Below are 11,069 nucleotides of genomic sequence, written 5' to 3'. Positions count from 1 at the left end.
CAATAAACTAATACAAGTTATAGGTGTAATGCACATTTGTATATGATGTGGGATTCAAACATTGAACTAATACAAGTTATAGGTCTTGCACACTTGTATATAATGCAAGTTTGATTACAAACACGGTGAAAAGTGTAGATCAAAGGGCCGGGGGCCAAAACCTCAATAGAAGTTTGGATTTGGAATGGAGTGGAAGAACATCATTAGAGAGGGAATGAAAATCGAAGAAATATGATAGTCAATTTGCTCGAAGACGACTCAAGTTGTTAGACAACCAAGTTGACTAGCAACCCACACTGCCTTAGCAAAGTTGGCAGCCCAAGTTGTCCATAACAACTCCTTACCAAGCTATTTATGGTAGCTCCAATCATCACGATCTCCCTAAATAATTCTTCTAGATAATTGTTTCAACAATAGAATCCGTAAAATTTGTTGTGCTTTTCCATTTTTCGAATAAACTAGCATATATACTCATATTACGTCCATTGCATGACTCTCTTGTGAAAACTAACAAACCGGATACTTTTTAGAATCGTACGTTTTTTGTGTCTAAAACTTGAAGTCATAGACTATCCTCAGTTGGGATTTCTTGGTAACCGAGGCATCGTATGAGAGAAATATCAACACATAAAATGAATATACATATTTCGTGAAGTAATCTAGTTCCTTATTACCAAAATAATTTTGTTTCCTACCCATATTTCTTACACTTTTGATATACCATAAAGCTGATGTGAAACGAATAAAGGGAACTCATAGGTGATCCCGGTCCTCGTTCAAGACGTTTTTTTTAAGAAAAACATAAAAATCGGTGTATTTAAAACAACAAAAAAAATCAAAAGTGCATTTAAAACAACAAAAAAATCAAAAAAAATCAAAAGTGGATGATTTTTTAATAAGTTAGCAAAATGCAGAGACTATTTATCTAACTTATGGCAAAGATGCAAGATAGCAAACTAAATAAATAAATAGGGGTGCATAATAGCAAAACTCATATAAGAACCAAAAGTGTCAAGCTCAGCAAAATTTAGGGACCATTTATTTTAGGGAACCACAAAGTGTATAATACTCATGGACCAAAACTGATAATGAGGCAAACATTTATGGTCAAAATGTCATAACCGTGTTGTAATTTAAATAGAAGGTGATCCGTGCTTTGTGGCGGTTAGAATAACTTTTTTTTTTTTTTGATGTTTACATAATTCATTGTTTCTTTGGTTTTTTTTCTGAGAATATCGAAGGCTAGGGATCAAAAGCGCTGACTCTAGGCAAAAACTTTTTCTGAGAATATGGGAGGTGTGGGAACCAAAAGTGTCAACTCTACAATGTAATATCACAAAAACTTGAGGGGTCACATTTGGTAAATGCAAAGGACCAAAGTGGAAAACTCTTGAAACCTTTGTGGCTAATCTTTAATATGTATAAAATGCAAGGGACCAAAAATGGCAAACATAAAATACAAAGGACCAAAAGTGGCAAATTCATAAAACTTTTGTGGCTAAATTATGAATATATATGAAATGCAAGGGACCAAAAAGTGGAAATCGGAAAAATTGGGGCAAAAAGTGGTAACAGATAAAACAATTTAGCCAAAGAAGTCAAAAAAACAATAATCTTGGCAAAAAATGGTTAGTATCTCAACAGCCCGAGAGACCTACTTTGGAGATAGTACTTCCCAGTTCCCAATGTCCAAATATCGAGTGTAATATAGCTATAAAAATACTTTGCCACAAAGAACATAACAAAAAAATAATCAGATAAAACAAAGTTTGTATGAGGAAGATAAGAGGATTCAATGGCAAAAAATGACAATCGGACAAATTGTATCTCATTAGCTAAATGCACAGCCCATGAAGCCATGAAGGCCGAACTGCAATTTTTATGATTATTTTTTGTATTGTTTCTTGGAAAGTAATTAAATTATTAAGCTAAATTTCTCTTTTTCTCTAATTTAATAGTTGCAATGTTTCATTTACAGTGTTAGTATGGAATTTTGATAAGTTATTTACTAAGGTGCATGTAGTGTGACCCTTTACGTCCAAGAAGCTTTTCAAACCTAATAATATTATGGGAAATAGACGTATATAGACATTTTTTGGTGGTAGATTACAAAAAATAGACAAGAAAAATCGATGTGACAAAAAAAATCTAAAGAACAATTCCGCGGAGCTACCTCCGAGGAATGAACTTTTACTCCAAGGAATGAACTTATGCTACGAGGAATCGATCCGTCAATTTTACGCATATGCCCCTCCTTAATTTACCATATTGCCATTTCACGGAGCCCTCAGATGTAGCTCTACACATATGCCACATCGATTCCTCGGAGTATAAGTTAATTTCGCGGAACCCTCAGATGTAGCTCTATTGAATCCATGTCTATATATAGGCCTAGAGGGGGCATTTCCCTAATATTACTTTAGGGTGAAGGCCTAGAGGGGGCCCATCTATCTCAAACCCTTCTAACTCATTTCTCGTATAGATGTTACATTAATTTTATTTTCCTTTCACTTCCATCCATCCAATGCATGACACAAATAATTAATCTCTCCAAACTCACTCCCAATGTACAAGTGTTAAAACATATGGTACAAATTGAGAATGCACCTAGAGAGAAATAGATGAGCAGGTTTAGGGAGATGGTGAACACTCCCATCCTTCATCGCGCCAACTCACAATGCAAATAGTCGTGATCTTAAGGCCGGTGGATACACCCTAAACCACGCACTAATGTGGCGTCGCAGTGTGCAGTGCACACAACACCGACCTCCCAATTGCCATTGTGGTATGGCCACTATACCACAAGCTTTTACCGCACCTCCTTTGTTCCTTTTTGTGACCAATTAAGAATAAATAAATAAATAAAGTAGATTTAAGATGGGATATGGCACCCATCAGTTTTGTAGAGTGAGAAAAATAATAATTATATGACATGCAACAATATTGTAAGCGTAGTATCACATCCTATGGCCTAAAGGTACCATATCTATTGCACAATACATCCACACATATAGCTAAAAACCACTTTTTGAAAATTTGGTCTTTAAAATTGGTTGGACATCCCTTGAAAGTAGTTTTAATACACATTTACTATTTTATTTAAATGTTTAAAAAACTAGGCTGTTAAATTCAATGATACATTACTTTTCAAAGTATATTGTTATTTCCAAACAATCAATAGACAAGGTTGTTCAAGTTATGAGGCGGTTGTTGATGGTTTTAAACAAAAGCAGCTTGCCTTCATCAGTCATCACTTTTAGGACCTAGACCTCAGTTGTGCTGAGGGCTTCCTGCTCTTTGCTTTACCAGTAATTTGATAGATGTTCTTCATTAGTATGATTTGCAAATCTATCCCAAAATCCAAATATACAAAATTTACTATAGAACTCGGTTGTGTGAAAACACAACAATGAAAACAAAAATATCTGAATGTGAGACCTAATTCTTTCATCCCAAAGGACAAGAATAAACAAATAAAAAAAACGTTTAGTGGTTACATGTACACGTTTTCTTATTTATATAACATATATATATATATATATATATATATATATATATATATATATATATATATATATATATATATATATATAATAAATAATAATAATAAATATATAATAACACAATGGCTATCAAGATCCCTCCCCCCATCGCACAAGTCTTCACCTTATTGGCCCATTTGGCACATAGTATCTTATCTCTTTTGTCATTTTCCACAAACGTGTCACTCCTTTCTTCACCAATTTTTTTTTTTGCTTCCTTTCCTTTTGGTCAATACAATTAAAGGCGATGGGACCCACATCCACCATCACTCAATTTTATTACCTACCAAGTCCCACTAGTAGTATTAACACCAATACCTCCACGCTATACTCACTTGTACTTTCAAGGCTTCAATTACCATCAAACTAAATATTTTCCCATCTGTTGGAACAACTAGAAGTCTATAACCAACTAAGGTTTACACACGTATGGCGACAGTGACACTACACAAAATAGAACTTTGGCACAAATATAACATGTACGTGTGTAGACTGTAGAGGTACAAGGTACAAGTCATCAATGCATTGGGAATAGATGGAGAAGAGAAAGAGACAAAGATGGTAAGATCCATGTCAATTCCAACGCGTACACCTGTCCTTCCTTCGAAATCCCATAAAAGAAGGGACTATATATAATAAATACTCACTACTCCTTTACACCATAATACTCCCAGCTAAGCTAAGAGTTGTTAAAGAGAGAGTCAGAGAGTCGAAAGAAAGAATGTCAGAAGGCAGGAAGAGCAAGATCGAAAGTCGGAAAAGATTTACAGATAAACAAATAAGCTTCTTGGAGTACATGTTCGAGACAGAGTCACGACCGGAGTTAAGGATGAAACACCAGTTAGCTAACAAACTCGGGTTACATCCTCGACAGGTGGCGATATGGTTCCAGAACAAAAGAGCGCGATCAAAATCAAGGCAGATTGAGCAAGAGTACAACACCTTGAAGCTCAATTATGAGTCGCTGGCTTCTAAGTCTGAATCTCTCAAGAAAGAGAATCAGGCACTGCTTAATCAGGTATATTACCTACCTCAAAACCACCCAACCCAACCCAAATAGTTTCGCTCTTTCAGACGTAATTAATTTTGTAAAGATTAATTAATGAATGATTTAGTTGGAGATGCTGAGAAATGCAGCGGAGAGGAATGGAAACAGCAGCAGTGGCAGTGAAGAATCTGAAGATAGGATAACCAACGAACAAACGGAAAACCATGAAAAAGAAGAAATTAGGGTTCCATTTTTGTACCTTGGAGAAGAAAGTAAATTTGCAGATATTGAAGAATGGGAAGAAGGTGGTTGCAGCTTGGGGATGGATCTTCAGAGGTGGTTGGAATTCTAAAGAGATGAGATGATAGGAGTAGAGTGTCGCTTTTGTTTCTGGAGTAAACAACATAGAAGTTGGCATACAGTTGTATATAAACAAAAAAAAAAAACCAGATAAATGAAAGCATCAACGTTGATGTTTACCTGTTTATATATATATATATATATATATATATATATAGAGAGAGAGAGAGAGAGAGAGTTTAAAAGAAAGGTTTTTAACAATAAGTATATAAGACTGGATTACATCTCAGGTTTGAGCTTGACATCTCCATTTGGTAACATGGTTTGTGCTTGTGCAAGGCGCATTGATTCCTGCATCATATTTATATGAAACTACAAGTAAGATTTAAGAAATGGAAAGGTAGTAAACATGAGTTAGGGTTTTGGATATTAGAGAACTAACAGCTGCAGAAGATGCACGGATTTCTCTATAATCTTCAACTTCATCAGGAAATGCTTGTTCAAGTTCCTCCAGAAGATGCTTCCTCAACCCCTGTAGTAATTAGTAAATACTACATATTAGTACATAATATCATATATATATATATATATATATATATATATATGCAGAGCAGAATAGCAGATTGATTATCCATGTATCAACTACAAACATATATATACATCTCTAATCTAAATTCTAAATACTTGCCCAAATACCTCATTTACAATAAAACACATATACTTTCTCAGTCTTGCAACAATTTGAAACTTGCATTATTTCTTCATTCTAACATTTAAGAAGGAAGCATATTTCTTCATTCTAACATTTATTTTATTTTTCGTATCCATTATATCGCGATTTGGCATTTTGGCTACTACTACACCACTATGGTTATGGACTATTGATTGCTATGTGGCTACTACAGTTAGATAGATTATTATTTGGTTTTTTCATTTTCTTTTGTAATTTACTATGTTGATTCTGTGAATCAGATGGTTAAAATGTTAGTGGTTAAGGGTAAATAGACTATGTTGAGTTTCTTATACATAGATGATATGTGTTCCACTACAAGTTGCCATTTTTATTTACACTACAACTTAATAGATGATTCAAACATATATGCTAATTACCAAGATGTCGCATCTGCTAATAAGGTAAATAAAAATTTGTCCTGTTTTGTTTTGTTTTTCTTTTTCGGTTTGATTCCAAGTTTTTTAGGTTGTAACTAATGACTAATGAGCAGGAGGGTAGTACAGCAATAATAAATAAGCAGGAAGAATTGCTTTATGCATTTATAAGAATACAACTAAATAAAAGAAACATAACATTTAGAACAGAGCATTCAGCGAATTCCTCTAACAGACCACCATTTCTTAGTGTTCAAACACCCACAATGTATATAAGAAACTTGCTTCAAAAAAGAATCATATGCTTAGGCCACATGGAAGTCACACTCTACTCATTTGAGTCAGCTTGCAGCTTTAACTAGACTAAATACGTTAAAGAAAGTGTATTTAAGGGAACTCCTAGATGCTACAAAAATTAATCATTGCTGATTGAACAATCACAATAGAGACCTTCAAAGAAGAGAAGAAGGTATGCCCTAAACCCTAAACCCTAAAGTGGTTTCAAAATCCAGGATCACAGATACAAAGAGCAAACATGATACACCTTAAACTGCCTAAAAGTTGCAAAAAGTATGCTGGACAACTAACTCGAAAGACTTTCACAAAAAAATATTTTACAGAACGACCATACAAACCTTGAAAGCATCAGTTTTTCCTTTGGTGATCTGGTTTTTAGCAATGCAGCTGTTTAAAACGTCCCTCGTGAATTCATCAGGATTCTTCCCATCATCAATCAAACTATAAAGTATAAACTCATTCAATCACACCAGAAAATTACAATTTAAAACATTATAAAGAGTTTTCAATAGAAAAGCTATCGACTATCGTATTCTTACTTTAAGACCTCCATCGGAACCTGTATGTTACACTTCTCCGACAATTTCGCCATATTATCCATCTCCATAACAAGTGTGTTTCTGCATATAGAGAAAATAAAATTTTCCAGATTCCATAAGTAAAAGCAGATGATTTGATTATGAATTTATTTGACATAGCGAGTCAGTATCGCAATCTTGAAACAGGCTCGTGTTAAGAAAATACATCAAATTGATAAATACACAGGTAAAGAACTTACAGGCGTTGGAGAAGCGGGAGTTGGGAGGAAACGTTGAAGGAAGAGACAGTGAGGTAGAGCTGATGGATGGTTCCTAGGGTTTTCTGAATTGAATTGATGACTTGGTTTAGGTTTTGCTTGGGATCGTCGGATGACGAAGTAGTTGCCGTAACTGTTGACTCAGCAGGTGAAGCATCGTTGTTTTGGGGGTTAAGCGTACCATTACCGCCGGAGGCTGCTGCTCCGGTGGTCTGCGAGGATTCCATCCCTGTTCCGGTTTCAATACAAATCGAGAGGTTTCTTGAGGGTCTTGGGTCGCCGGTTTCAATACAAAGGCCGTAACCAACCGTCCGTTTTGGTTTTAAACAGGTCCTTATGCACTTAATTTCCTTTTATTATATATATATATATATATATATATATATATATATATATATATATATATATATATATATATATATAGGGTTGAGATCGGTTGAGAAGTCAAAGTTTTCCGAGAACCCGAGAACTAAAAGTGGAGCGTTGGATCAAAAATAATTCGTTAAGGACATGATCGTCATCTTATCAATCTCATTTAATGTTTAAATTTTTTGTGTTATTTAATATATTAATATAAATGTCTAAAAATTAACAAAATAACTCAAAATTTCGGATTTATTTAAAAAAAAATCGATCTTTTTAAAAAATGGAGAATTTTAAATTTTTTTCAAAAAACATGAATTTTTCAAAAAAAATGAAAAAAAAATATTTTTTAAAAAACTGTATCTTTTTTTCAAAAAAACTGCATTTTTTCTAGAAAAAAAAATTGTATTTTTTTTTTCAAAAAAACTGCATTTTTTTTCAAAAAAACTGCATCTTTTTTCAGAAAAACTGCATTTTTTTCAAAAAAAAAATGCAATTTTTATAAAAAAGTGCGATTTTTTTCAAAACTGCATTTTTTTAACAAAAAAATCAACGTTTTAGGTGCATATATGCATATTTTTTCAAATGAATATATGCATATTTCTTATACTATAATATTCGTAAGTAAATTATAAAAAATCTCATTTTTATTAATCAATCTATAAACATAATACAAGTATTTTATTCGATACAAAAAAAATATAAAAAAACTACAAAGAATCATAGTGTTATCATTTCTTTATACCAAGATTTCCATATTTTCTTCAATTTATCACTTTTCACCTCTTCAATATTTTCAACAAATTCTTCAAAACCTACAAGAAAATTTAAAAAAAAATTGATTAATGCAAGATTACTCAGAAAAATACACAAGTATATATAATGTAAGATTCACATGTGATTATATCATGTAAGATTCAAATGTGATTATATAATGTGATATTCACATGTGATTGTATCTTTTAAGATTTAAATGTGAAATTCACAAGAAAATTAAAAAAAAATAATTAACAAAGACCACTCACACAAAATGCATGTGTGCATATTGACGTAATTCATATGTGATTCACTAGTGATTTACATGTCAATCACATGTAATTCATATGATATTCACTTGTGATTTACATGTGAATCACATGTAATTGATATGTGATTCACTTGTGATTTACATGTGAATTACATGTGATTAATATGTGAATGACATGTAATTTATATGTGAATCATATATGAATTACATGTGATTTACATGTGAATCACGTGTAATTCATATGTCAATTAGATATTATATACATGTAATTCATATGTGATTCACTAGTGATTTACATGTGAATCATATGTAATTCATATGTGATTAACTTGTGATTTACATGTGAATCACAAGTGAATCATATGTGAATTACATGTAATTCATATGTGAATTACATGTAATTCATATGTGAATCACTTGTGATTTACATGTGAATCACACATAATTCATATGTGAATCACATGTGATTTACATGTGAATCACATGTAATTCTTATGTGATTTACATGTGAATCACATGTAATTCATAGTTACATGTAAATCACATGTAATTCATAATTACATGTGAATGACATGTAATTCATATGTGATTTACTTGTGATTTACATGTGAATCACATGTAATTCACATATGAATTACATGTGATTTACTTATAACAGTCACACCATGATTCAGAAAATACAAAAATTCAAGAAAATTCGAACATGAACCATTATCAATTATGATTGACATGATAGAAGAGTTATTAGATGACACTTTGAATCATATCCACATGGAGATCCTTGTTCTTCTTCCGAGTCTTGTTCTTCCATTTTTACAGTTGAGTTCTCATGCATATATCATTATATATTGCACTGCTTCCTATGAATGCAATCTGTAAAATATGCTTCCTTCCATGCATCTCCAAAGGCCTGTTATGTAACATACATGAAAATAAAAAGAATCCCCTTAATGACTCCATCAATACACTCAAGAAAGACTATATATGTATATTCACCTTTGTATCATCAAAAACTCCATCTCCAACAGCACCAAAGCTATGAACATTCATAAGAACCCTGACACCACGTTCATCACCTGACCATGATGGCAAGTCAGAATCATCTTCTATTTTTAAACTTTTATCCTCAAGCATGTCCAAGGAGTCAAAAAAATTGTTTTCTGCATACTCACAAACCAACAATAGAGACAGAGAAAGAAAAAAATAAATACAAGAGTGCTCATGATTTTGCTGTTGTTTGTTTAGATTAAATCATGTTTTGAGTCACCCAATAAGCCTAAAAACAATATTTCAAAGTCCTTCTATGAGAATTGGTGGTGGAAGAAATCCAAGCTCCTATTTGTGCAACCTACTTTGTTTTCCACCAAATATTTTGTACCTTGATGAGTGGGTTGTGAGTGGGATTAATATTTTTATTGTTTGACATGCCACGTCTGTTAAGAGGCTAATTTTTACCCTTATGGGTGTTCTTAGTGATGGCTTAATGTGTTAAGTTTTCAAAAAGCCTTTGAAATCCAAAGCTGGAAAATTCAGCAAAAATTACAAATTTGTCTCTGTATTGGAAAAATTATAGAAAAATCACTAGGAATCGAATTAATGATCCGTAAACTTTCAAAGTTTCCATTTTGAATCTAGTTTATCCATTAATTTTTTCATAACCTGTTGTTGCTTATAACTTAGGTGAAAATCACATTTTTCACCAGCTGGTCAGAATTTAGCTGCATTGATAGACAGTTTTGTAAAAATCATATAAAATTGTAGAAAAACGTTTGGACCTTCAAAAGTACATTATAAAAAGATAAAAGTCTGAACTTCTGTAATATGAAATAAAAACGGAAGTTATACAGGTTTAAAGTGTGCTAAAATAGATTTAAACAGTGGCTATTTTGGGTCCAAAACTGAGAATTTTAATTGTTAGTTGATTTAGGTGTTTTGGCTCATGATTTATATGTTGTGAATACTGTTTTTTGATGTATAGAAATCAAATGAAGACGTGATATTTTAATTTATATGTATTAATTAATTAATACATATAAATCAAATGGTTGAACCAATAAAGCCAATTGCATGTCAGATGTGTTTAAAAGATCTGAAGTGTAAGGAATCTAAACAAACAACAACAAAATCAATCTTACATTAAAACATTTCACAAGAAAAGTAGATGAAAATGAAAGACATTAAGACAACATGTATCACCTGATTAATGGTGCACCGCATGTACCTAGGGCTGCAATTTCCAGCATCCCTTACAATAAAATCACTTGTAGCAGGCTTCAATATCAGCAGTCAACAGTCTTTCTTTCATGCACATTTACATGACTTCCACCACCCTTAACCTACTGTTCACATCCCCATATAAAATCCCATAACTACCCCTATGTTTTCTTGGGTTTTTCTTTTCAGTTCATCTCTCGAGTCTGATTCAAGTGTACCTTTTTGACTGTATATAACAGGTGGGGTGAGGTGAGGTGAGGTGGGGTGGGATGGGGTGGGGCTATATCTTATGAAAGATTCAAAGATGGGTTTTGATAGGAGGTCTACATTCATATCCATGGGTTTGGGTGGTAGTACTAATCATGTTGATGTGTTGTTAACATCTTCCTACCAACTAATACCAAGTACAAGAATAGCACAGACCACAACACTCAG

At 32.8% G+C, this 11,069-nt stretch overlaps 2 protein-coding genes across 2 annotated transcripts; one reads left to right on the top strand and one right to left on the bottom strand.

Moving 5' to 3' along the window:
- Positions 1-4,187: 4,187 nt before the first annotated feature.
- Positions 4,188-5,009, top strand: LOC145165419 (uncharacterized). The gene is made up of 2 exons (XM_079084154.1): positions 4,188-4,560; positions 4,658-5,009. Exons 1-2 carry the CDS (start codon positions 4,264-4,266, stop codon positions 4,880-4,882), a joined length of 522 nt encoding a protein of 173 aa, XP_078940280.1. The 5' UTR covers positions 4,188-4,263; the 3' UTR covers positions 4,883-5,009.
- Positions 4,982-7,363, bottom strand: LOC145165418 (mediator of RNA polymerase II transcription subunit 10b-like). The gene is made up of 5 exons (XM_079084153.1): positions 7,013-7,363; positions 6,774-6,854; positions 6,573-6,675; positions 5,273-5,362; positions 4,982-5,181 (listed from the first exon to the last, which is right to left on the bottom strand). Exons 1-5 carry the CDS (start codon positions 7,255-7,257, stop codon positions 5,110-5,112), a joined length of 591 nt encoding a protein of 196 aa, XP_078940279.1. The 5' UTR covers positions 7,258-7,363; the 3' UTR covers positions 4,982-5,109.
- Between the last annotated feature and the right edge of the window lie 3,706 nt (positions 7,364-11,069).

Source organism: Lactuca virosa, chromosome 3 (genome assembly GCF_052849685.1).
Source record: "Lactuca virosa cultivar CGN04683 chromosome 3, Lactuca_virosa_CGN04683_v6, whole genome shotgun sequence".
Lineage (NCBI taxonomy): Eukaryota > Viridiplantae > Streptophyta > Magnoliopsida > Asterales > Asteraceae > Lactuca > Lactuca virosa.
This window is presented reverse-complemented; position numbering and strand designations above follow the sequence as displayed.

Coding starts and splice junctions, on each gene's coding strand:
- LOC145165419 (XM_079084154.1), top strand. CDS start 4,264: ATGTCAGAAGGCAGGAAGAGCAAGATCGAAAGTCGGAAAAGATTTACA. Junction 4,561..4,657: donor ATCAGGCACTGCTTAATCAG/GTATATTACCTA, acceptor TGAATGATTTAG/TTGGAGATGCTGAGAAATGC.
- LOC145165418 (XM_079084153.1), bottom strand. CDS start 7,257: ATGGAATCCTCGCAGACCACCGGAGCAGCAGCCTCCGGCGGTAATGGT. Junction 6,855..7,012: donor CTCCCGCTTCTCCAACGCCT/GTAAGTTCTTTA, acceptor CTCTATATGCAG/AAACACACTTGTTATGGAGA. Junction 5,363..6,572: donor GAAAAACTGATGCTTTCAAG/GTTTGTATGGTC, acceptor TAATTACTACAG/GGGTTGAGGAAGCATCTTCT.